The sequence below is a fragment of the Haliaeetus albicilla genome, chromosome W, assembly GCF_947461875.1.
Source record: "Haliaeetus albicilla chromosome W, bHalAlb1.1, whole genome shotgun sequence".
NCBI lineage: Eukaryota > Metazoa > Chordata > Aves > Accipitriformes > Accipitridae > Haliaeetus > Haliaeetus albicilla.
In genome coordinates, this window is record NC_091515.1 from 45,073,493 (window position 1) to 45,099,598 (window position 26,106).

The 26,106-nt window shown below is 43.1% G+C and overlaps 1 protein-coding gene across 1 annotated transcript in view; it reads right to left on the reverse strand.

The window, feature by feature from the left end:
- The window catches only part of LOC138683422 (importin-11-like), a 109,744-nt gene that overhangs the window by 18,263 nt on the left and 65,375 nt on the right, over positions 1-26,106 (reverse strand). Inside the window, 6 exon segments of the mRNA XM_069775139.1 lie at positions 3,337-3,452; positions 7,193-7,306; positions 11,491-11,607; positions 12,714-12,754; positions 12,937-12,970; positions 14,109-14,235. Of these exon segments, the coding sequence (XP_069631240.1) occupies positions 3,337-3,452; positions 7,193-7,306; positions 11,491-11,607; positions 12,714-12,754; positions 12,937-12,970; positions 14,109-14,235 (549 nt within the window).

A 26,106-nucleotide genomic window follows, 5' to 3' on the forward strand; every position in this document is an offset into this window, starting at 1 on the left:
ACAAGTCCAGGTAGATGACATTCATTGCTCTTCCCTTATCTACCAATGCTGTAACCTCGTCGTAGAAGGCCACCACATTTGTCTGGCATGATTTGCCCTTAGTGAAGCCATGTTGGCTGTCACCAATCACCTCTGTTTCCCATGCACCCTAGCATAGTTTCCAGGAGGATCCGCTCCATGATCTTGCCAGGCACAGGGGTGAGACTGACTGGCCTGTATTTCCCCGGGTTTTCCTTTTTTCCCTTTTTAAAAATGAGGGTTATGTTTCCCCTTTTCCAGTCACTGGGAACTTCACTAGTCTGCCACAATTTTTCAAATATGGTGGACAGTGGCTTAGCCACTTCATCTGCCAGTTCCCTCAGGACCCTCAGATGCATCTCATCAGGTCCCATGGACTTGTGCACCTTCAGGTTCCTTAGATGGTCTCAAACCTGATCTTCTCCTACTGTGGGAGGTTCTTCATTCTCCCAGTCCCTGCCTTTGCCTTCTGCGACTTGGGTGGTGTGGCTGGAGCACTTGCCAGTGAAGACTGAGGCAAAAAAGTCATTGAGTACCTCAGCCTTCTCCATGTCCTGGGTAACTAGGTCTCCTGTTTCCTTCCGGAGAGGGCCCACATTTTCCCTAGTCTTCCTTTTATCACCGACGTACCTATAGAAGCTTTTCTTGTTGCCTTTGACGTCCCTGGCCAGATTTAATTCTATCAGGGCTTTGGCTTTCTTAACCTGATCCCTGGCTGCTCAGACAATTTCTCTGTATTCCTCCCAGGCTACCTGTCCTTGCTTCCACCCTCTGTAGGCTTCCTGTTTGTGTTTGAGTTTGTCCAGGAGCTCCTTGTTCATCCACGCAGGCCTTCTGGTGTTTTTGCCTGACTTCCTCTTTGTTGGGATGCACCGCTCTTGAGCTTGGAGGAGGTGATCCTTGAATATTAACCAGCTTTCTTGGGCCCCTCTTCCCTCCAGGGCTTTATCCCATGGTACTCTACCAAGCAGATCCCTGAAGAGGCCAAAGTCTGCTCTCCTGAAGTCCAGGATAGTGAGCTTGCTGTGTGCCCTCCTCACTGCCCTGAGGATCTTGAACTCCACTATTTCATGGTCACTGCAGCCAAGGCTGCCCTTAAGCTTCACATTCCCCACCAGCCCCTCCTTGTTGGTGAGAACAAGGTCCAGCATAGCACCTCTCCTCATTGGCTCTTCCATCACTTGGAGAAGGAAGTTATCATCAGTGCATTCCAGGAACCTCCTGGATTGCTTATGCCCTGCTGCATTGTCCCTCCAACAGATATCAGGGTGGTTGAAGTCCCCCATGAGGACCAGGGCTTGTGAACGTGAGGCTGCTCCTATCTGTCTATAGAGGGCCTCATCTGCTCGGTCTTCCTGGTCAGGTGGCCTGTAGCAGACCCCCACCATAATGTCACCTGTCCCTGCCCTCCTGTGATGGGTTGACCCTGGCTGGACGCCAGGTGCCCACCAAAGCCGTTCTATCACTCCCCCATCCTCAGCTGGACAGGGGAGAGAAAAATATAACAAAAAAAGCTTGCGGGTCGAGATAAGGACAGGAGAGATCATTCACTAATTACCATCACGGGCAAAACAGACTCAGCTTAGGGAAAATTAGCTCACTTTTTATTACAAATCAGCCAGAGTAAGGTAAATGAGAAATAAAACGAAATCTCAGAACACCTTCCCTCCACCCCTCCCTTCTTCCCGGGCACAACTTCACTCCCGGATTTCTCCACCAAGCCCCCCCAGCGGCACAAGGGGGACAGGGATGGGGTTTACGGTCATCACATGTTATTTTCTGCCGCTTCACCTCCTCAGGGCGAGGGCTCGTCACACTCTTCCCCTGCTCCAACGTGGGGTCCCACCCACGGGAGACAGTCCTCCACGAACTTTCTCCAACGTGGGCCATTCCCACGGGCTGCAGTTCTTCACGAACTGCTCCAGCATGGGTCCTTTCCACGGTGTGCAGTCCTTCAGGCACAGACTGCTCCAGCGTGGGTCCCCCACGGGGTCACAAGTCCTGCCAGAAAACCTGCTCCGTGGGCTCCTCTCTCCACAGATCCGCAGGTCCTGCCAGGAACCTGCTCCAGCGCAGGGTTCCCACGGGGTCACAGCCTCCTTCAGGAACCCACCTGCTCCGGCGTGGGGTCCTCCACGGGCTGCAGGTGGATATCTGCCCCACCATGGACCTCCCTGGACTGCAGGGGGACAGCCTGCCTCACCAGGGTCTTCACCACGGGCTGCAGGGGAATCTCTGCTCCGACACCTGGAGCATCTCCTCCCCCTCCTTCTGCACTGACCTTGGTGTCCGCAGGCTTGTTTCTCTTACATGTTCTCACTCCTCTCTCCGGTGGCTGTTTTCCACGTCCCAATTTTTTTTTCCTTCTTAAAAATGTTATCACAGAGGCGTTACCACTATCACTGATTGGCTCGGCCTTGGCTGGCGGCGGGTCCATCTTAGAGCCAGCTGGTATAGGCTCGCTCTCTCTCGAACACAGGGGAAGCTTCCAGCAGCTTCTTACAGGAGTCACCCCTGTAACCCCCCCCGCTACCAAAACCTTGCCACATAAAACCAATACACCTCCCTTTAATCCTGACCCATAAGCTCTTGGTCAGCTCCTCATTCATCCCCAGGCAACAGCATTATAAATCTTAGTTTTGCTGCACATAGATCACTTTTAGGTTAAGTATTCATAATTCAAATGCACATCTACAATTTAGATCAAAGGAATCCCTTGCTATTTCAAGACAAACTCAATATGTTCCTTTTCTGCAGGAAAGAAATGTGTTGAATTCAATCCAGGTAACGGTTTCCTCCTTTTAGGGTGTCAGCTGCACCAGAAACAAACAAATTAGCCTTGTGGCAAACCAATCACAGTGCCACTTGTTTTATGTTCAGTCACTAGATAGCTTGAGACTTGGAAGATAACTTCTCCTGCATTTTATGCTTGTAAACTCACCATCTCTTCCAGCAACCAGCTCTGAGAATCATTGGGTTAATGTGCTCCCAGAGTCAAGCACATCAAATTGTTAGATTAGCATGCACATTATAGTGAGTCTAGACTTTTTGTCTTACTGTTCATTATCACAACAGAACTGTATCTTGCTATCAACTGCTTGAAAACAGATTACCTACTCAGTTATTTTTAACTGTGTTTCTTTTATTAACTTCCTAACCTCACGTCTTCTGAGAAAAGGTATGATATAGGTGATATCAAGGTAAGATAACAAGAACATATACATTCTTAATACAGTCAAAGCTTTTGTTAAATCTTTTTTTTTCTTCCAGGGATACAAAAATAAAATTTTAAAAATTAGAATTTGATAAAGAACATACCACAACTCTAAACCATCTTCCAGAAGATAGACATGCAGAGGCTGAGAAACATCTGTACTTAGCTGAATAACTGGAAGCAGAAAAGGATAGAGATTTTTGCTGTCTGCACCCAGTCCCTATAAAAGTAAATAAAAAATGTAAAATACTTCAAAAACCTCAACTCAAGCATTTCAAGAACAGCACTGAAAAAGATCTGTGATGCTGTTATATTCGCATAATGTAAACTTGCATTCAAGAAATCAAAGGTTGAACTTGCAACCATTTCATGCAAAAGAAAATATTTAGTTTGATACTCCTGAGGTTTCTCGACAAGGCTTGAGAAAATTACATAAGTTTTTGGAGAACAAGCAACTTGTCAATGGTCTGCAAGAAAAAAATTATAAACAATACACATTCCTAAAAACATTCATTGGTCATTCCCTTTGTGGGAAAGGTCACAGCTTTAACAAATACTAAATGCTGAATAAACCATGTTAAAAATCAAGAAAATAATTGCTCTTTGGATCTTACCACATCCTAAATCTTTTGACATATTCTAAGAATCAGGAAAAGGGTTTGTTTTCATTCCTAAACAAAGAATCACAGACTGATGACAGTGATTTATTAAGTGATCCATGAGTAATACACAAAGATGTCTTCCCAAGAACACAAAGTAAAAAAATTTTTCATCAATCACTTAATAAAAACCCCTAATTTTAAAAAATAAACTAGAGATAACTATTGTCAAAACTAATCATAAATTAAAACTAATCTTACAAAGATTGGAATTCTTAAATTGGAAACTACTGGCTATTTTGTAATATTACTACAGAGAACTGAGGCTAGTTGAATGCTGCTTTTGCATAATTACTATATTTGGAAACTGTTAAATTTAAAATTTTTATGTTTCTCAGTTAAAGCTTCTTTGTGGAATAGTTTATTTATTTAAACAAACTTGTCTTAAAAGAAGAAGGACCTTCCATACATTTGTCTAATCTCTGAGTCCACCTATCCTTTTGGCCTCCATTGTGGCCAGTAACAAGAAGTTCCACAATTCATATATTGTGAAAATGTATTTTCTCTTTGTTTGTACTAAGTCTACTTTTTTAAAAGAACCCTAAATATTCCTTTAGTTGTAATGTGTAATCATTCCCTTTCCACTTTCTCTCCACTGTTAATGTTTTCATAGACCTCTATATTATTATCCTTTATCCAGAAAGTCATGCCTTTCTGCAAGTTCAAGACTGCCTGCATATTTAGTCTGTTCCTGTATGGACACTGCCCTACACCCTAGGAGCCCTTTTCTGGAACTTTGCTAGTTCTACTACATCTTTTTTGAGATGTAGTAGGGGTTGGAGAAGGTGGGATGGCATATAGCCCATATTAAAGAAGTGCTTAATAGCACAGATTCTGCAGGCAATATAACTACATATCGTTTCATTCTTCAATCTTTCCTCAGTAACCTACTACATTTTATTTGCATTTTTACTGCCAACAGCACAGATATTTCTAGATATTTCAAGTTTAAATATTATTTAAGCTATACCAAGATCTTTTCCTTCACTGATAAGAAATTCAGTTAATTTTAACAATTATCTCTGGATAAAACAAGTAGCTAATAATTTCTAAAGGCTTTCAAAATTCTCTGCCAAGGTACTTACAGTAAGCCTCTAGAGGAATAGGGAATTTATTGTACATGTATAGAAAAGCTGGGAAGAGAGGCAAATTACCATCAAGAATCGAAACCACCCAAAAGGTCAAAACTCATTTATCTGACTACAGATTAATAGCAACTTCCATTTAGATACAATGTTGCTCAACATAGCTATTCATGTTATATTGACGTGCGGAAAACAGACTCCACAATCGGTGAGATTGTAAAGTAGGTATGTTCATTCAGCGCTGGGCAGCACGGGGGGTAGTCCCACCAAAGTCGTGCGCGCCTGATTTGGCAGTTCGCTTTAAATTTATACAGTCAAGTGTTACATATGCATAGAGTTTCGCAATACGCCTATACATAGGCATTACCTATCCCCGCTTCATATTAAAATTAGCTCTAGGAAGTCATTTCCATAGTCTCCTCTCAACTGCGCTTGCGCAGTGCCTCCTTATGGTGGTCGTCTGGTGGTCGTGAAGATGAAGGCTGTATGTCTTCTTCACGGTGAACTCTTAACCTTCTTTCCCTGCGCAGACTCACTTGTCCCTTGGCATTTGTCCAAATCACAAGGTCGGTCTTGGCTGGTTCTTGGAGCCACTGCTGCTTCTTATCAGGGACTATCTCCTGTCCCAGCCAGCCTCAACAATGCAAACGTTAAACATCACTTCTCATCCCCTTGGGCCATGTGTACCTCTATTGAAACTTCTTTAACTTCATTATAAGCTAGATAATTTGTAAACAATTCTTATCCACATTCATATATCTACTATATCTGCTAAGGTTTCTTTGGTTCCCCGTCTCAATATAGCAAAATCTGGGACCAAAAGTTATCTAGATTTCTTGAGTTTTGAGAACTGTAAGACACTAAGTGAACTAAACAAACTTAGCTAAATGAACAACTACGGGCAAATGAAACCTAATGTTAATAAATGCAAGCAATATATTCTGGCAAAGGAAAAGTTTCCTACAACACACAGATATACAAAAAAATCTACAGAAAAAAAATGATCTGAGAATAACTACGTTCAACTTTATTCTCAGTATTACTATCACTTTTTTTATTATTGCACTTAGAAGCCGCAGTCACAAACAAAGGTAAGGTGATACTAGTCCTTGCTCACAGATATTTTAATAGTTCTGACCATTCTGTTTTAAAACAGACATTGAAAAAGAGGAGATATTCGAGTATAGTTAAAAAGAAAATTATGAGCACAGATGAATACTCAAAAGAAGAAAAAAAATCAAAGATTGAAATACAAATAATGGGATGTGATACAAATCTATTATATAACAAAGCAGGCAGCTCAGAGCTGCTATTATGTCTATTACATATAACATACAAACAAAGCAGAAGAAAACATCATAAAAGCTGGGAAATTCAAGAAGGGATAAAATAAAATATTTTTTCCCCCATATGCTATATAAACATGTTGCAGAAATCATTGCAAAAGGACATTATAGGTATCAGAGTTATGCAGTAAAAAGGTAATGGTAAAAATGGTAACAATAAAAGGATTGGAATTCTAAATAAACAAGATGACCCATAATTAGTCAGTGCCAACAACACCCTTGAGAGACATTAAACCTAACAGTTATGATTTAAACAAGAAACATTTGACACTAATCTGAATTAAAACGCAAATTTAAAGAACAGGCAAAGTGAAGCTTGTTATGGTGGCCCATATCTTGGCCTATGATTTAAAAATGGCTCATGTTCACAGAAAGTTTGCAACCAAAATAGAAAACTCCACATCCCTGGGAGCTGAATGGAAACAATGGGGAAACAGATGTGCCTATGTTGTAGAATCAAGTCTGAACCACACACATTTGTAACAGACTGACACTCCAAATGTCTGCTGGGAAATAAAGGAAGCCTGAATGAGCTCTTTTATATAGACTACAAAGGCACTAAAGAGGTACAATTCCAAGATAACAAAACCAAAACAAAAATCCTCCAGAACACAAGCAAATCTGCCTAAAGAACTGCTTTTACTGAATAAGCCCCTTGAAACAAAACAGTTTAGTACTTAACATTAGCCATGTTTACCTCCACTATCAGAGAACCATGTCTTTATTATAAGACTGAACAGCATTTAGAAATAGCCTCTAAAAGAAAAAAATATACCTTACACCTTAATATACACACACAGAACATGAAGGCATGTCTGAGAAAGAACTGAAGGAGATACTGGCAACATTTATGTGATTCCAACACTTTACCTGAACAAGATGGATAAGGGTGGTTAGAATTGCACACCGTAGCATATTGTGCTCCTCACTCTGTTTCCAAAGGAGTGGCAAATACTGAACCAAACATCCTACATATGGTCGTATCTGAAATGCAGAACACAAATTTTTATCTTAATGTGTGAAATAAGGTCATTAATTTATCCCAGGCATAATTTCTGAAAGATTTAGGAGCTGCTTTTGTCACAGGAAAAATACAGTTTGCTTTAATTTACTCTTTCCTCTTCCTAAAACACCATATTCCATACTCTGTGACTGAAGTGACTTCTGACTGCACAGGGGTTTGAAAAGAACCTATTACCTATGGTAACATTTGTGCATGACAATCAGGCTTAAGTAGTAAATAGAACACAAACAATACTTACTTTGATAATAATATGAAAACAACTTCAGTTATGTTCTTCAATTAGACAGGATTCCTGAATAACTGCATCCTCTAAGATGACCAGAAACAGTCCCAGGAAAAAATAATGCTGAATAACCTCTGAAGTTATACATGCTTTGAGCAGGGGTTGGACTACATAACCTCCAGAGGTTTGTCCTAACCTAAATTTTTTCTATTATGCTCTACAATACTAAAGGGTTAATCCATTTGTCTTCTGAAGTATTTAATTATGAATTAAACTTAACAGACTCATAAAGGATCTTACTCAACTTGGGTTTTTTTCTGCTGCTTCTCCAACTGATCTAAAATGCAGGGAAATCTGCTGTCACGACTTTTCCTACAAGGGACAATTAAGAAAGCTAAATTTGGCTCTCAGACAGGACTACTTGTAGAAAGAGGAGATAAGCTCCAAACCATGCATTATCTCTGTCCTTAATACAGTAGTACCAGAAAAAAAACCAAAAACAGTCAACAATTAATTTTTATTTCTGCAAAAACATCTTCAATTTCTTTGTTTAAGCTGAAGAATATACTTTAACACTAAGAAGGAAGTACTGAAAATTGAGAATCTGAACTTGAAACTTTGCATGCAGTTAAAGAGAATGCTGTGTAGGCAATCATGATCCATATCGGTGCCAATGACAGATTACAAATTTAACTGCAGAGTCCCTGGGAATGTAAAGCATTTTGTCCCCCACAATGTCTCTTTTAATATGTAAGGTTTAATAAAATACTGTATCTCAAATATGAGACAATTAGAAATGAAAATGGAAATAAATAAAAAAATTGCAAGAAATGCATTAAGATAAGCAGTGGAAGTCATTCTGTACTCCTGTTTTGAGTTTGTGTGGCAGGGTTTTGGTAGCGGGGAAGGGGGCTACAGGGGTGGCTCTTCTGAGAACCTGCTAGAAGCTTCCCCGGCTCCAAGTCGGACCCGCCTCTGGCCAAGGCTGACCCAATCAGTGACAGTGGTAGCGCCTCTGGGAGAACAGATTTAAGAAGGGGAACCTGCAGCAGGGGATGAGATTGGAATGTGAGAGAAACACCTGAGATGGGGAACCAAAGGAACCTTAGTAGATATAGTAGATATATGAATGTAGAGAGGAATTGTTTACAAATTATCTAGCTTATAATGAAGTTAAAGAAGTTTCAATAGAGGTACACATGGCCCAAGGGGATGAGAAGTGATGTTTAACGTTTGCATTGTTGAGGCTGGCTGGGACAGGAGATAGTCCCTGATAAGAAGCAGCAGTGGCTCCAAGAACCAGCCAAGACCGACCTTGTGATTTGGACAAATGCCAAGGGACAAGTGAGTCTGCGCAGGGAAAGAAGGTTAAGAGTTCACCGTGAAGAAGACATACAGCCTTCATCTTCACGACCACCAGACGACCACCATAAGGAGGCACTGCGCAAGCGCAGTTGAGAGGAGACTATGGAAATGACTTCCTAGAGCTAATTTTAATATGAAGCGGGGATAGGTAATGCCTATGTATAGGCGTATTGCGAAACTCTATGCATATGTAACACTTGACTGTATAAATTTAAAGCGAACTGCCAAATCAGGCGCGCACGACTTTGGTGGGACTACCCCCCGTGCTGCCCAGCGCTGAATGAACATACCTACTTGTATTGGTTTTATGTGGCAAGGTTTTCGTAGCGGGGGGGGGTTACAGGGGTGGCTTCTGTAAGAAGCTGCTGGAAGCTTCCCCTGTGTTCGAGAGAGAACGAGCCCATACCAGCTGGCTCTAAGACGGACCCGCCGCCGGCCAAGGCCGAGCCAATCAGCGATAGTGGTAACGCCTCTGTGATAACATTTTTAAGAAGGAAAAAAAGTTGCTGGGACAGACAGGAAAGGGCAGCTGGAGAGAGGAGTGAGAATATGAGAGAGAAACAACCCTGCAGACACCAAGGTCAGTGAAGAAGGAGGGGGAGGAGATGCTCCAGGCGCCAGAGAGAAGATTCCCCTGCAGCCCGTGGAGAAGACTCTGGTGAGGCAGGCTGTCCCCCTGCAGTCCAGGGAGGTCCATGGTGGAGCAGATATCCACCTGCAGCCCGGGGAGGACCCCACGCTGGAGCAGGTGGATTCCCGAAGGAGGCTGTGACCCTGTGGGAACCCTGCGCTGGAGCAGGATCCTGGCAGGACCTGCGGATCTGTGGAGAGAGGAGCCCACGTTGGAGCAGGTTTTCTGGCAGGACTTGTGACCCCGTGGGGGACCCACGCTGGAGCAGTGTGCTCCTGAAGGACTGCACACCGTGGAAAGGACCCATGCTGGAGCAGTTTGTGAAGAACTGCAGCCCATGGGAATGGCCCACGTTGGAGAAGTTTGTGGAGGACTGTCTCCCGTGGGTGGGACCCCACGCTGGAGCAGGGGAAGAGTGTGATGAGCCCTCACCTTGAGGAGGATGAAGCGGCAGAAAATAACGTGTGATGACCGTAAACCCCATCCCTGTCCCCCTGTGCCGCTGGGGGGGCTTGGTGGAGAAATCCGGGAGTGAAGTTGTGCCCGGGAAGAAGGGAGGGGTGGAGGGAAGGTGTTCTGAGATTTGGTTTTATTTCTCATTACCGTACTCTGGTTGATTTGTAATAAATTGAGTTAATTTTCCCAAATTGAGTCTGTTTTGCCCGTGACGGTAATTGGTGAATGATCTCTCCTGTCCTTATCTCGACCCGCAAGCTTTTTTGTTATATTTTTCTCTCCCCTGTCCAGCTGAGGATGGGGGAGTGATAGAACGGCTTTGGTGGTCACCTGGCATCCAGCCAGGGTCAACCCATCACACTACTTTACAATCATCTCACTGATTGTGGAGTCTGTTTTCCGCACGTCACACCTATCCACACATCAAGGTCAGTGAAGAAGGGGGAGGAGGTGCGCCAGAGGAGGTGATGCCCCTGCAACCCGTGGTTAGACAGCAGGCTGTCCCCCTGCAGCCCATGGACGTGAGTGGTGGAGCAGATGCCCACCTGCAGCCCGTGGAGGAGCCCACGCCGGAGCAGTCAGATGCCCCCAAAGATGGCCGTGACTCCATGGGAAAGCCCTTGCTGGAGCAGCCTGCGCCTGAAGGACTGTGGCCCACAGAAAGGACCCATGCTGGAGCAGTTAGTGAAGGACTGCAGCCCGAGGGAAGGACTCATGCTGGAGAAGTATGTGAAGGACTGTCTCCCATGGGAGGGACCCCACCCTGGAGCAGGAGAAGAGTGAGGAGTCCTCCCTCTGAGGTGGAAGGAGCAACAGAGACAGAGACAGTGTGTGGCGAGCTGACCCCAACCCCATCCCCCATCCCGCTGCACTGCTGGGGGGGGGGGAGGAGGTAGAGAGACCCGGGAGTGGAGTTGAGCCGGGAAGGAGGGAGGGGTGGGGGGAAGGTGTTCTAAGGTTTGGTTTTACTTCTCAGTGTCCTTGTTTTGATTTGATTGGTAGTAAATTAAATTGATGTTGTTTTTTCCCCAAGTTGAGCCTGTCTTTTGCCCGTGACCATAAGTGGTGAGTGATCCCTCCCTGTCCTTGTCTCGACCCATGAGCTTTTCTTTATATTTTCTCCTCCTCATCCCACCAGGGCCGGGGGGGGGGGGGAGGAGTGAGCGAGCAGCTTTGTGGTGCTTTGCTGCCAGCTGGGCTTAAGCCATGACAACTCCAAAAGGTGAGTCAATGCAAAAAATATAGTAAATGAAGTAGTAACTGAGCAAGAACATATTACAGAAAAGATAAATGAGTAATTAAAAGTGAGAAGAGAACCACATAAAGCAAATAACGCAGGCATCTACCATAACAATAACCAGCCTATCAATGACATTTTTCTACTACTTTTGTATAAGCCAAAAACATTAAGAAGTCCTCTGTGTTCTTAGTACAAAGCTAACACTGTTTGAAGTCTATAAAAAAAATACCTGCATATTGACTCTTTCAATCACACAAGACAGAACATGAAGAACATGCATTTTGGTGTCACATTCTGTTACTTCCTGAAGTAGCTGAAAGAACAGTGTAAACATGGATTCCAGATACTTAAAAAAAAAAACAAAAGAAACTACAGATTAGACCATCAAAAATACAACTGGTGACATGAAATGGTGATTTTCCCGTATGCTTACAACACTAAGACATCTATGAACTTTGAAAGACATTAACAACGTGTGCAAAATGTTACTCTTTCATTTGGATAAATGCACACTAGCCTGAACAAGATAAAATAATTCAGATATGCTCTTGCATAACAGTTCAAGCACGTGATCAGTATGAACATATATAATTTTCATATTTTGGTCAGTATAAATGTGACTTCACAGATAAAGTTCTGTAAATATGAAGGCCATCTCTCCAGAAGAAACACTTTGTTAGGGTCAGAGCAAAGGTATGGTCTTCCAGCTTTTGGGTCAGTAGATAAAATTTAGATAATGAACTGAAAAAGACAGCTTAAAAAATTCCAGTGTTTACAGTACAGATGCACTCTGCATTTTTTGTTTTGTTTGTTCCCAGAGTTGCAATTAACATGGAGGTCATAATCAAAGAAGAAAAAAAAAGCACCTGCTAAATTTGAGTGATCAATATTTGCTGTAGTCATGGCTATCATGTCATTGTTTACTTAATGTCAGCAGCAGTCACCACTGTAAAGAACATGAATATAGGAGACCAAGAAAGTCTATGTTTTTAAGGCACTATTTTAACCACACACTTATATTTAATATTTGTGTGAAACAGCAGGTTGGGAAGTACTGTGTGAAACAGGCATACTAGAAAGTAAGTCACGCTGGTGAGGAGACTTATTTGTTAAAGACAGTGTTCATACTGTCTTAGCATGAAGAAACTTAGCATCTGATAACACACGATGTATATAGTACTAAACACAATGATAGGAAGGTGTAATAGTCATGATACTAAAAGGGTTTGAATCATCTGTCTATATATTGCACATTAACAACCTTAATAGCAAGAGCATGAGTCTTTACATGCTTTGGGCTATGAAGACTAAAAAAATTATACACACACACACACACACACACACAGAGATTACTAAATAGTCTGGTTTAAGATGAAATTGGAAATTATTTTTTCCTGCTTTCTTCTATGGATCTATCTGCTCATCAGAAAATGCCCATATAAATGCTCTTACCGGTAAAAACTGGTCAGTTTTAAACTCAAAGTCATCTACAGGTAAACAACCATTAAAGAAAAATAATACAGATTGCAGATGGATATGAGACTCAAATAAGCAAATATTCTGTGGATACACAACAATTATAATGTGAAGAATTTGGTAGTAAGTTTAAAATTGTTTATTTTCCAGTAGCTCTGAATTAAGACCTAATCAAACATCTTTGCTATTAAAAGGATATTTAACTTCAGCGTCGTAGCTGTCTCAATACGGACCTGAAAGACAAAAGCCAAGAAGCATCACACATGTCCATTAAACATTATTTTGATTATCAACATAATACCTGAAAATATCAAACCAGTTGCTGTTTTGGCAACTGAATTATCCTGTGTGTTCTGTCACTCTAAGAAGTGCAGTTAGTTCAACTCAGAAATATTTTCATTTGCTTTTATTTTCGTATCCTTTACAGTTTATTTGGCATTGCTAAAGTGATACCACCTGGAGAAATTACTCAGGCAAAATCTTCATGAAGGCCAAGAAAGAATTAAACAAGGAGATATCTAGCCTGTGATAAAAAATCTTGCAACAAAGGAGTTTAACTTGGGATTATCTCATGGCTTGCTGTCACTCAAAAAGCACAGAATCAAATAAACTCAACAAGTTAGCATGTTCTTCCCTGGTAGATGTTCAGAAAGCATTAACTGAAAACAGTCACAACACTGACACAGAAATCCATCCTGCTTTGCTAAAGCTGTCTGGAATCACAGAAATAACTGTTAGACTGCCAATTACTAATATTTAACTAACAAACTAGCTAGGTTGGTTTGTTTTATTTGTTGAGTAGCTGTTAGGTCAGTTTGCTTAAAAATAAATAATAAAAAAAAACAACTGCAAAAACAAGCTTCTCAACCTCACCTGCTGGCAAACTGAAATTTTAGCTTAAAACCACAGAACAGTACTCAACCAGCTTAGCAACCAATGCCATTTATCATATCCTGCCAGCAGATGATAACTATGTTGACGCTTAAATATTGTATACTGCAGATACTAGTAACACAATAACTCTATTTTATCTACACAAAGTGTTCATTTGTTTATAAATTATCTCAAGATGCTTCACGACTCTCTTACAAAAAAGAGAGACTGTTGCTATTGCCATTCATTTTCCCACTGAAGCCATCACCGAGTGAACATCTTAAGTGTTTGTTTCATGTCTTTGATCTTATTTTTCAACATCTCCACAATTAAACATCCCCACAACTTCCCAACAGATTATCCTTTGCAAGACACAACAGACTTCAAGGTGTGATGTTATGAAGTTTTCAACCAAGTTTACATAAGGTATGGTATGTATGTTTCACCTGTGTTTACAGAACAAATGTGTAATCCAAAACACTACTTGCTTATACTTACCACTAAGTCTTGGTCTTGAAGCAAGTTACGAATTGCCTCATATAAAATAGGCCTCAAGTCCGATTTGAATTTTACAGAAATCCACTGTCCAATCAGCCAAATTACTCGTTGGCGTATTGGCTTATACCTTTAAAAGGGAGGGGGGGGGTCGTGGTTTAACCCCAGCCAGCAACTAAGCACCACGCAGCCACTCACTCACTCCCCCCCATCCAGTGGGATGGGGGAGAAAATCAGGAAAAGAAGTAAAACTCCTGGGTTGAGATAAGAACGGTTTAATAGAACAGAAAAGAAGAAACTAATAATGATAATGATAACACTAATAAGATGACAGCAGTAGTAATAAAAGGATTGGAATGTACAAATGATGCGCAGGGCAATTGCTCACCACCCGCCGACCGACACCCAGCCAGTCCCCAAGCGGCGATTCCCCCCCCCCCTTCCCAGTTCCTAAACTAGATGGGACGTCCCACGGTATGGAATACACTGTTGGCCAGTTTGGGTCAGGTGCCCTGGCTGGGCATGAGAAGCTGAAAAATCCTTGACTCTAGTCTAAACACTACTGAGCAACAACTGAAAACATCAGTGTTATCAACATTCTTCACATACTGAACTCAAAACATAGCACTGTACCAGCTACTAGGAAGACAGTTAACTACATCCCAGCTGAAACCAGGACAGTATCCACCCCTTATTCTATACCATTGACGTCATGCTCAGTTCCCATACCTTTAGTTACATCCTGATCAATCATCACCACCTTTCCATCCCTTTGAGACATATGAACAATGATATATATATATATATATATATATATAAGTATACACACACAGAGATATCATTCCTTTAGTTCATGGGTTACGTTCATAAAACGTTTGTTGAGTTCATTTAGTTTCCGACTCTGGGCTCCATCTGTCATACCAGTCTGTCTGGGCAGGAGGCATGGTGCAAAGTCCTCTCAGTCGGTAGAGCAGAATTGGGCTTCTGTGCAGTGTGACGAGCAGGTGACATTTGACGCAGCAGGAGGATGGTGTGCACCGTTGGATTGTTGCATGCTGGAGTCAGTTCTGGTTCCATCACTACTGCGCTTTGCTCAGTTTTATCGCAGTTCTTTCTTGCTTGATCCAAGTGATTCTTACTATAGTACTATGGATATAGCATATAACAATTATAGTAATGATAACATACAGTAGCAGGGTTATATAGCAACTAATATCATACAGTTTAATTCTGGCTATTCTCACCTAAAATCAAATCCCCTTGAGGCACACATCGGACTTCTCCATCTTTTCGCATCACCCACCAAGTGCACCCAGGCCCTTGAGCAAAAGCAATCCCACGAATGGGTTTACCTTTGCCTGAGGCAGGAGTAACCCAGACTGTTTTCCCTAACATGTTTTTCATGTGCACTACAGGGACTTTATCCCCTTCTACAGTATGTAAAAATTCTGATTGGGCAGGGCCACTCCGATTGGCAGATCCTCTGGTGTTGACTAACCAGGTGGCTTTTGCTAAATGTATATCCCAATGTTTGAAAGTTCCACCCCCCATTGCTCTCAATGTAGTCTTTAACAGTCCATTGTATCGTTCCATTTTCCCAGAGGCTGGTGCATGATAGGGGATAGGATACACCCACTCAATGCTGTGCTCTTTGGCCCAGGTGTCTATGAGGTTGTTTCGGAAATGAGTCCTGTTGTCTGACTCAATTCTTTCTGGGGTGCCATGTCGCCACAAGACCTGCTTCTCAAGGCCCAGGATAGTGTTCCGGGCAGTGGCATGGGGTACAGAATATGTTTCCAGCCATCCGGTGGTTGCTTCCACCATTGTAAGCACATGGCAGTTGCCTTGGTGAGTTTGTGGGAGTGTGATATAGTCAATCTGCCAGGCTTCCCCATATTTATATTTCAGCCATCGCCCTCCATACCACAGGGGCTTTAACCGCTTGGCTTGCTTAATTGCAGTACATGTTTCACATTCATGGATAACCTGCGCGATAGTGTCCATGGTCAGGTCCACCCCTCGATCTCGAGCCCATCTATATGTTGCATCTCTTTCCTGATGGCCTGAAGTATCATGGGCCCATCGAGCCATAAGTAGCTCACCCTTATGTTGCCAGTCCAGGTCCACCTGAGCCACTTCAATCTTGGCAGCCTGATCCACCTGTTGGTTGTTTCGATGTTCTTCAGTGGCCCGACCCTTGGGTACATGAGCATCTACATGACGTACTTTTACAACCAGATTCTCTAGCCGGGACGCAATATCTTGCCACAGTGCGGCAGCCCAAATGGGTTTACCTCTGCGCTGCCAGTTGCTCTGCTTCCATTGCTGTAACCACCCCCACAGGGCATTTGCCACCATCCAGGAGTCAGTATAGAGATAGAGCACTGGCCACTTCTCTCTTTCAGCAATATCTAACGCTAGCTGGATGGCTTTCACCTCTGCAAACTGACTCGATTCACCTTCTCCTTCAGCAGTTTCTGCGACTTGTCGTGTAGGACTCCATACAGCAGCCTTCCACCTTCGATGCTTTCCCACAATGCGACAGGACCCATCAGGGAACAGGGCATATTGCCTCTCATTTTCTGGCAGTTTATTATACAGCGGGGCTTCTTCAGCACATGCCACCTCCTCCTCTGGCGACATTCCAAAATCTTTGCCTTCTGGCCAGTCCGTGTTCACTTCTAAAATTCCTGGGTGACTGGGGTTTCCAATATGAGCCCGTTGTGTGATCAGTGCGATCCACGTACTCCACGTGGCATCAGTCGCGTGATGTGTAGAGGAGACCCTCCCTTTGAACATCCAGCCCAGCACTGGCAGTCGGGGTGCTAAGAGGAGCTGTGTTTCAGTACCAACCACTTCTGAGGCAGCTCGAACTCCTTCATATGCTGCCAATATCTCTTTTTCAGTTGGAGTATAGCGAGCCTCGGATCCTCTGTATCCCCGACTCCAAAACCCCAGGGGTCGGCCTCGGGTCTCCTTGGGTGCTTTCTGCCAGAGGCTCCAGGTAGGGCCATTCTCCCCAGCTGCAGTATAGAGCACATTTTTAACATCTTGTCCTGTCCGGACTGGTCCAAGGGCTACGGCATGAACAATCTCCTGTTTAATTTGTTCAAAGGCTTGTTGTTGTTCAGGGCCCCATTTAAAATCGTTCTTCTTCTGGGTCACTTGATAGAGAGGGCTTACAATCAAACTGTAATCCGGAATATGCATTCTCCAAAACCCCACGACACCTAAGAAGGCCTGTGTTGCCTTTTTATTAGTCGGGGGAGACATAGCTGCTATTTTGTTGATCACATCCATTGGGATCTGACGACGTCCATCTTGCCATTTTATTCCCAAAAACTGGATCTCCTGTGCAGGTCCCCTGACCTTCCTTTTGTTTATGGCAAAACCGGCTTTCAGAAGGATTTGGATTATTTTCTTCCCTTTCTCAAAGACTTCTTCTGCCGTGTTGCCCCATACGATGATGTCATCAATGTATTGCAGGTGTTCCGGAGCTTCACCTTTTTCCAGTGCAGCCTGGATTAGTCCATGGCAAATGGTGGGGCTGTGTTTCCACCCCTGGGGCAATTGATTCCAAGTGTACTGGACACCCCTCCAAGTAAAGGCAAATTGTGGATGACACTCTGCTGCCAGAGGGATTGAGAAAAATGCATTAGCAATGTCAATTGTGGCATACCACTTGGCTGCCTTTGACTCTAGTTCGTATTGAAGTTCTAGCATATCTGGAACGGCAGCACTCAGCGGTGGTGTAACTTCATTCAGGCCGCAATAGTCAACTGTTAGTCTCCACTCCTGTAGCGCTCGCCGCATATCACGGTGTCATGATTAGATCACTGATCACCCCCCAGATCAGGGAAAGAGACAGATAACACACACAGTGTGAGCGCCAACTTCCACCTTTTATTGCGCAGTCAATTCCTTTTATAGTAACAAGGGTAGGCGGGATTACAGACACATCATAAGGCTGCGACTAACCCTCTAACTTTCTGTGACATAGCGAGATCTTCCGAACACCGAACCCTACACACTCCCCATTAGACTTCCGCACTGGCCATATGGGACTATTAAAGGGTGAGCAAGTTTTGCTGATCACTCCTTGGCTCTCCAGTTGGCGAATCAACTTGTGGATGGGAATCAGGGAGTCTCGGTTGGTGCGATATTGCCGCTGGTGCACCGTTGTGGTAGCAATTGGCACTTGTTGTTCTTCAACCTTGAGCAACCCCACAATCGAAGGGTCTTGAGAGAGACCAGGCAGGGTAGACAGCTGTTCAATTCCCTCCGTCTCCAAGGCAGCTATACCGAAAGCCCATCGATACCCCTTCGGGTCCTTAAAATACCCCCTCCTGAGATAGTCTATGCCAAGGATACACAGAGCCTCTGGACCAGTCACGATGGGGTGTTTCTGCCATTCATTTCCAGTTAGGCTTACTTCAGCTTCCAATACAGTTAACTCTTGAGATCCCCCTGTCACACCAGAAATACAAATGGGTTCTGCCCCTTTATAACTTGATGGCATTAGAGTGCACTGTGCGCCGGTGTCTACTAGAGCCTTGTACTCCTGTGGTTCTGACGTGCCAGGCCATCGAATCCACTCAGTCCAATAGACCCAGTTATCCCTTTCCTCCACCTGGCTGGAGGCAGGGCCCCTCTAATTCTGGTCAGAGTATTCAGTATTCACTTCTCGTAAAATTGGCTCAGAATTCCCTTCAAGAGGATCGGAAATAAAATCAGCCCTTCTACTCTGTTTGGAAACTGGAGCAGCATTTTTCCTGGTAGAATCCCCTTTTGTGGTGGTTTTTCCTCGCAGCTCACGTACCCGTGCATCTAGGACCGAGGTAGGTTTTCCATCCCATTTTCTCATGTCCTCTCCCTGATCACATAGGTAAAACCACAGGGCACCTCGCGGTGTGTACCTTCTATATTCTCTCTCTTGGGCAGAGGAACGCTCACTCCTAATAGCTGAGACATTGGTCCTTACAGGTGGGGAGTAGGACATATCCTCTTTGAATTGCTGGAAATCCTCGGACAGCTTCTCCACAGCCGCAATGCAGGCTTGTAGGGAGGAGGAGAGATTTTCTTCGTATTGACGGAGTTGGCGAGCCACTTCATCCACTGTCGGTGCCTCTTCGTCTTTCCAGGCCATTATTGCCAATGCGTTGGCATAGGACGATGGTACGCCCCGTGCAAACTTCTGCCACATGGGTCGTGTGCATTGGACTTCGTCTGGATCTTTGGGTAATTGTGGGTTGTCCGGGTCATGATGAATCGTCTCTAGCACAGCTAATTCCCTCAGATATTGGATACCTCTTTCCATGGTGGTCCACTTGCTTGATTGACATATAACATCTTCCTTAAAGGGGTACCTTTCCTTCACACTTGACAGGAGTTGCCTCCAGAGGCTGATGGCTTGTGTCCCTTTTCCAATTGCCTTGGCAATGCCACCTTCCCTGGCAAGCGATCCCAGCTGCTTGGCTTCCCTACCTTCTAATTCCAAGCCAGTAGCCCCATTGTCCCAGCATCGGAGGAGCCAGGTGATAATATGCTCACCTATACGGCGGCCAAAGTCTTTTCGCGTATCCCGCAGCTCACTCAAGGATAGGGACCGGGTTATTACCTCTGGTTCTGCCTCTTCCTCCGGTTCCCGTGATGGCCCTGGTTCACCTTCATCCTTCGTTAAGCGAACTGATTTTTTTGTATATTTCTTTTTCTGTACGGGGGCAACTGATGCTGGTGCAGGTTGGTCCGCTGGTTCAGTTGCAGTATCGCTTACCGGGTTTTGGATAACCGCAGTGTCTGTCACCGAGGTTTGGGTAGCAGCAGTGCTCGTCGCTGGGGCTGGAGGGACCGCAGTGCCCGTTGCCAAGGTTTGGGTAGCTGCTGTGCTCATTGCCGGGGCTGGAGGGGCTGCAGTGCCTGTTGTTGAGGTTTGGGTAGCCCGAGTTCTCGTCGCCGTGGCTGGAGGGGTCACGGTGCCTGTCGCCAAGGTCTGGGTGCCTGCAATGCTCCTTGTCGGGGCTGGAGGGGCCGCAGCGCCCGTTGCCAAGGTTTGAGTGACCGCAGTGCTCATTGTTTTGTTGTTAGGTCCAGAGACTTTCTCTTCCCTTGAGGGTACTGAGTGGTGTCGAACAGGGCTCGATAGGCATGGGCCAGGCCCCAGCACGTTGCAGTGATTTGTATGTCTCTGGAGCTGCCGGGGTGACAGCATAGCTTTTCCAAATATTTTACTAGTTCTTCTGGATTCTGCACTTGTTCAGGGGTGAATTTCCAAAACATTGGAGGTGCCCACTTTTCTAGGTACTTGCCCATACTACCCCACACACCCTGCCACTCATCATTATCCAGCCTTGGGGCACATCTCTGGGTGATCTTCTTAAACAGCTGTTTAACCTTAAACGAGAGCTGAACCACATTCAGAAGTATGCTAATTCCTAGCAGTAGGGCTAGGACCGTGCTAGTCCCAACATCCCAGGAGTATTCAAATTTTTCAAAATTCTCAAACACCATTGTAACTGGACTGAAGGAGAAAGGAGAGGGGAAGAAAGGTACCCCACCCATAGACTGGTTTTCCATGGAGGAAAGGTAAATGGTATAATTATCAATAGTTTCCCACAGATGGCTCCCACAGTATAAAGGTGACAATGCTAAGTGCAAATACCGGATTAATCCCACAGCCGATGACTTTATCATACCATAAACCAGATTTATACCATACATCAAAGCGAAAACCTTAATCCACCTCCCACGGATGATAAGCAGTAGAAGAGGAACTACATACAGCAAGCGAGGTGATACATAACAGAACTTTAAAAACCAGAGCAACAACTCTAAGAATACATAAATCAACATAATGAAAGCTTAGAACAAATTTGTTTTAACAAGCTCTGGTCAGGTTTGTCGTTATCTCAACCCTTTGTGCCCCACGTTGGGCGCCAAAATGGACTGTCGTGGTTTAACCCCAGCCAGCAACTAAGCACCACGCAGCCACTCACTCACTCCCCCCCATCCAGTGGGATGGGGGAGAAAATCAGGAAAAGAAGTAAAACTCGTGGGTTGAGATAAGAACGATTTAATAGAACAGAAAAGAAGAAACTAATAATGATAATGATAACACTAATAAGATGACAGCAGTAGTAATAAAAGGATTGGAATGTACAAATGATGCGCAGGGCAATTGCTCACCACCCACCGACCGACACCCAGCCAGTCCCCAAGCGGCGAATCCCTCCCCCCCCCACTTCCCAGTTCCTAAACTAGATGGGACGTCACATGGTATGGAATACCCTGTTGGCCACTTTGGGTCAGGTGCCCTGGCTGGGCATGAGAAGCTGAAAAATCCTTGACTCTAGTCTAAACACTACTGAGCAACAACTGAAAACATCAGTGTTATCAACATTCTTCACATACTGAACTCAAAACATAGCACTGTACCAGCTACTAGGAAGACAGTTAACTCTATCCCAGCTGAAACCAGGACAGGGGGGAAGAAAAGAAAAAAAGAAAAGTATTATACTCATTAATTCATTATACTTGCTGTTCTAGAATGCTTTGATGAAAAAGAAATCTAAGAATCGCTAGGAAAACATTATTCCCCAAAACAATTATTAAAATATTTAGTTTGTCAAGACCAACTTTAGAACTTTAATGCAGAATATTTTTTCATCAAAATTCTTCACTAGAAGGCTCGGGAAACACCAACTTATGCCTGAAAAAAACAACTTTCTTCCTAAATGACTGAGTCTTGAAAGTATCACTAGAGATAGTTTATTCTGCACATAGCACACCAATAAAAGAAACTAAAAATAAATCTTACATTATTACTGCCATCATGGCATCTTACTGCTTTTACCATACTTCCCAGCAATTTCCTTGACATTCCTTTTGTGCTCAAAATTTGAGGTCAGATACAATTTAAAAATGCAAACTTTGCTACTGCATTACAGAAACTGCCAGAGCATTTCATATCATCAGTCTAAAACTATTCTCAGAAAGAACTGACATTACCTAATCTCGCACCAGTGCCACAACAAGGGCTTAAACCAAACAGCTTTAGAGTCAATAGGAAGAAATAAGAACCAGAATAACAGTGAGCTGAATTGCCTAAAAAAGATTGAGAAGAACCTTCCATTGAGTCACTATTTTTCTCCGCTGATTATAAAAGCTGACCAGGAAGAGTATTTCAGATTTAAATGTTTAACTTGCAGACATATAAAGTTAGGCAAGATGAACCCTATTCATAGAATTTTAAGTAACAAATTTTTTTGCCTTGTTATCCCAATTTATTTTTAATTTGATGAACTTCTGCCTTATAAGCCATCAAGACAGTGATTTAAACTGAAGTTATTGAGGCTTCTTTACATTAAATAAATTTATTAAACATTCCCATAACTATAAGATAATTAACAAAGCACACCTTCAGAGAACATGAAAGTTGTGAAAGTAGCATGTATACAGCAGTTCATCAGACTGGAACACAAAGCTGATGAGGAATAACATTCCAGTGTTGTGAAGCATGAACAACCCATTTCCTACAAAATATTGCTGAAGCATGACTTTCACAAGATGTTGCCTTACTAACATAGCCTTCTATTTATTCGAGAAACTGTGATGATGCAACTTTTTCTATTCTTAGAATACTCATGCCCGATACACAACCTTGTAAAAAATCAGAATATTGAAAAAACCTAAGAGTTTTTCTTGAGATTGGCATTGGATAGTTTTCAAACCACTATCACATAAGGTTCTAAATGACACTTGACATAAGTACATAACTGTCTGCTGACAGCAAGGATTTTCAGCTCTGGTGATATTTGTTGTACAATCCATACCTCCCTACCTGCGTCTTTATATATTCTCTGTCTCTCTCTAGTAGAGAAAATATAGCATGCATTTTGGGGGTTTTGGTTTGTTTGTTGAGGGGTTTTTTTTGTTGTTGTTGGTTTTGTTTGTTTGGTTTTTAAAGGACTTAAGTTCCTAGAAATTCTTCTACTCATAGGTGCTCATTTTTGAGGTCCCACCTTTTCTATGTTCATTACCTCTGGGGAAAAGCTCACCTCTTAGTACATCATTAGCTTTTACACTAAGAGCACACACTAAGTATAAGCAGGTTGAGCCTGCTGGACCTAAAGTTCACATGGGAAAGTGACCATATTGCAAAATAAGGCAGCTTCTGTTGCAATAGCCATAGGATGGTAGCTTTAAGCACTCTGGACAGCATTCACACATTCACAGTCACAAGTATCATACTTGATACCAAAGTACCAAGTGTCACATTGATACTTTCTCTCTCAGCAGGAAGAGAGTTGTTTTTAAGACTGAATTATTGCAAAAGACTGTATTCAGTAAACTATTTTCATACTATGGAAAAGTTTCTCCTTAGTCAGTACAAAACTAAACATTATGCAAATGATAAATTTGGCAATGCAATGTTTCTAAAAGTCTTTAAGAGTTTTATTTTTTCATTAATCCCATATTTCTCCTACTGCTGCAGTCATGGTTGACAGTCTCACTATCAACAGACAATGAGCCACTCATAGAAAACAAAACAGCAAATCCTATGGTCACTGCTGACAACACATAGGTTTGTGTTCCTAAACATGAACTAGTTTGTGAACAACCATGCTAATCACCATGGGACATTTTGTAGCACAGCAGATCATACCCTCCAATCTGTTTTATCTGAACTGCATATGTATTTCTAAAGTTGTCATTAAAGCAACACTCCATTCAAACTACTAACACGGTCTCCTTCATTCCTATGGCAGACTCCAAAGACGCTGGCAGTAGAAGCAGTTCAAGCAAACAAGGCTTCAAACTTCTGGACAACTTCTGCAAGCTTCTGTCCCCACAAGAATTTCATTACAAATGCCAACCAAATGGTTAGATCAGGTGTCTTCCCTACTGTAAATATATCAATTGCAGAAGACTTTTGTCAGTTTTACTGTATGGGTGGATGGCATAAAAATGCCAAAGCCAGCATATGCTACAAATACTGTGGCAGCTTTATTCAGAGATTGGTGCTGGTGCAGCACAAAAACCAAGGTTCAATCATATATACAAGATCTCTAATTTTTTCCTGCTCTTCTGACATTTAGCCTAACCGTTAGAGTGCTTGGCCACTGGTAGATAGTACGATGAAGTTGAGATCATATAAACAACAAAAAAAAGACTAATGAGAAAGAAAAAAAAAGAAACACATTAGGAGACACCAGGTAAACAACTGTGGCAATTATTCTGTGACCCTGAAGTAAGGTTACACATCCAAAAGTAAATAACTCATTAGGAAAAGTATATTGTAATGAAAAGAAGCATTTTAATTTTTCTAATTTTAGCAGGATCTTCCAATCTACATGAAATCGAACTGTATTTGTAAAGAAAATGTTTATAATTGGCATTTGGAAATAAAAAAGCTGGCTAGCAACTCATTATGGAAAATCATTTACAATTTATGGTAGCTCCTAAGGTTATTAGCGAACAAATTAGTTCATATTTCAGATAATGTCTGGTAAGATGAATTTCAAATGTATAAGAAAAGGCCATTAGGGTCACTGCCAATGACTTCGATGAGAAAAATAGGACATTTTATTCAGAGTCAAAGGGTGATTTGGAACTTATCTGATTAGGATTAGCATGTACAATAGCATTCACTGTCCTGCTCCTGAGGAACTGGGAGGAACATTGTCTTCCTAGTCAGTTGTAGATATGAACAGCTCAGTGTCAAAACTGATCTTTCAAAATACTCTATGGTATCTGCTAAACAAAACAGAGGTACTCATGTGAAGGCCATCCAAGGGAAGAGGACCTTGGTGAGAAGGAAAACCCACAGATGGGCTATATAATACTCTTCACATAGAACCAGACTGTAATCATTCACACTTTACAACACAACCCAAATCCTTACTTCCCCACTTTATTGCTAGCAAAATTAACTGAAGAGTGCTACAGAGGGCTTGTATTTCAACTAGTAAAGAAGAACAAATCACTATTTTGGCTAAGCTACAGTTTCACAGATGTTATTTCCACATATTTCAGTGAGACTTTGCTGCCTAAAGGGCTCTGGGGACTCAGGAGGCCTAAGTATCTTTCTACAAATGAGCAAAGGTGGTTGTGAGAAAGTTTAATCAACTCAAATACATGCAAGAGGACAGACATATAATAATAATACTAATAAACTGCCTAATATAACAGAACCTTCAAAGTAGCCACCACACAGTAATTTAAATGTAAACAGAAACTACCACTGTCATGAACACTGTCACTTCTGTGACTGTATCCATTACTGTGGTGGACTGACCCTGGCTGGATGCCAGGTGCCCACCAAAGCCGCTTTATCACTCCCACCCTCAGCTGGACAGGGGAGAGAAAATATAATGAAAGGCTCATGGGTCAAGATAAGGACAGGGAAAGATCACTCAACCAATTACCATCATGGGCAAAACAGACTCAACTTGGGGAAATTAGTTTAATTTATTACCAATCAAATCAGAGTAGGATAATGAGAAACAAAAACTAAATCTTAATACACCTTCCCCCCACCCCTCCCTTCTTCCTGGGCTTAACTTTACTGCCAAATTCTCTACCTCCTCCCCACCAGCAGGGCAGGGGGATGGGGAATGGGGGTTGTGGTCAGTTCATCACATGTTGTCTCTACCGTTCCTTCCTCCTCAGGGGGAGGACTCCTCATACTTTTCCCCTGCTCCAGTGTGGGGTCCCTCCCACAGGAGACAGTCCTCCACAAACTTCTCCAATATGAGTCCTTCCAATGGGCTGCAGTTCGTGAACTGCTCCAGTGTGGGTCCCTTCCACAGGGTGCAGTCCTTCAGGAGCACACTGCTCCAGCGTGGGTCCCCCACGGGGTCACAAGTCCTGCCAGAAAAACTGCTCCAGCGTGGGCTCCTCTCTCCATGGGGCCACAGGTCCTGCCAGGAGCCTGCTCCAGCGTGGGCTTCCCATGGGGTCACAGCCTCCTTCAAGCACATCCACCTGCTCCAGCGTGGGGTCC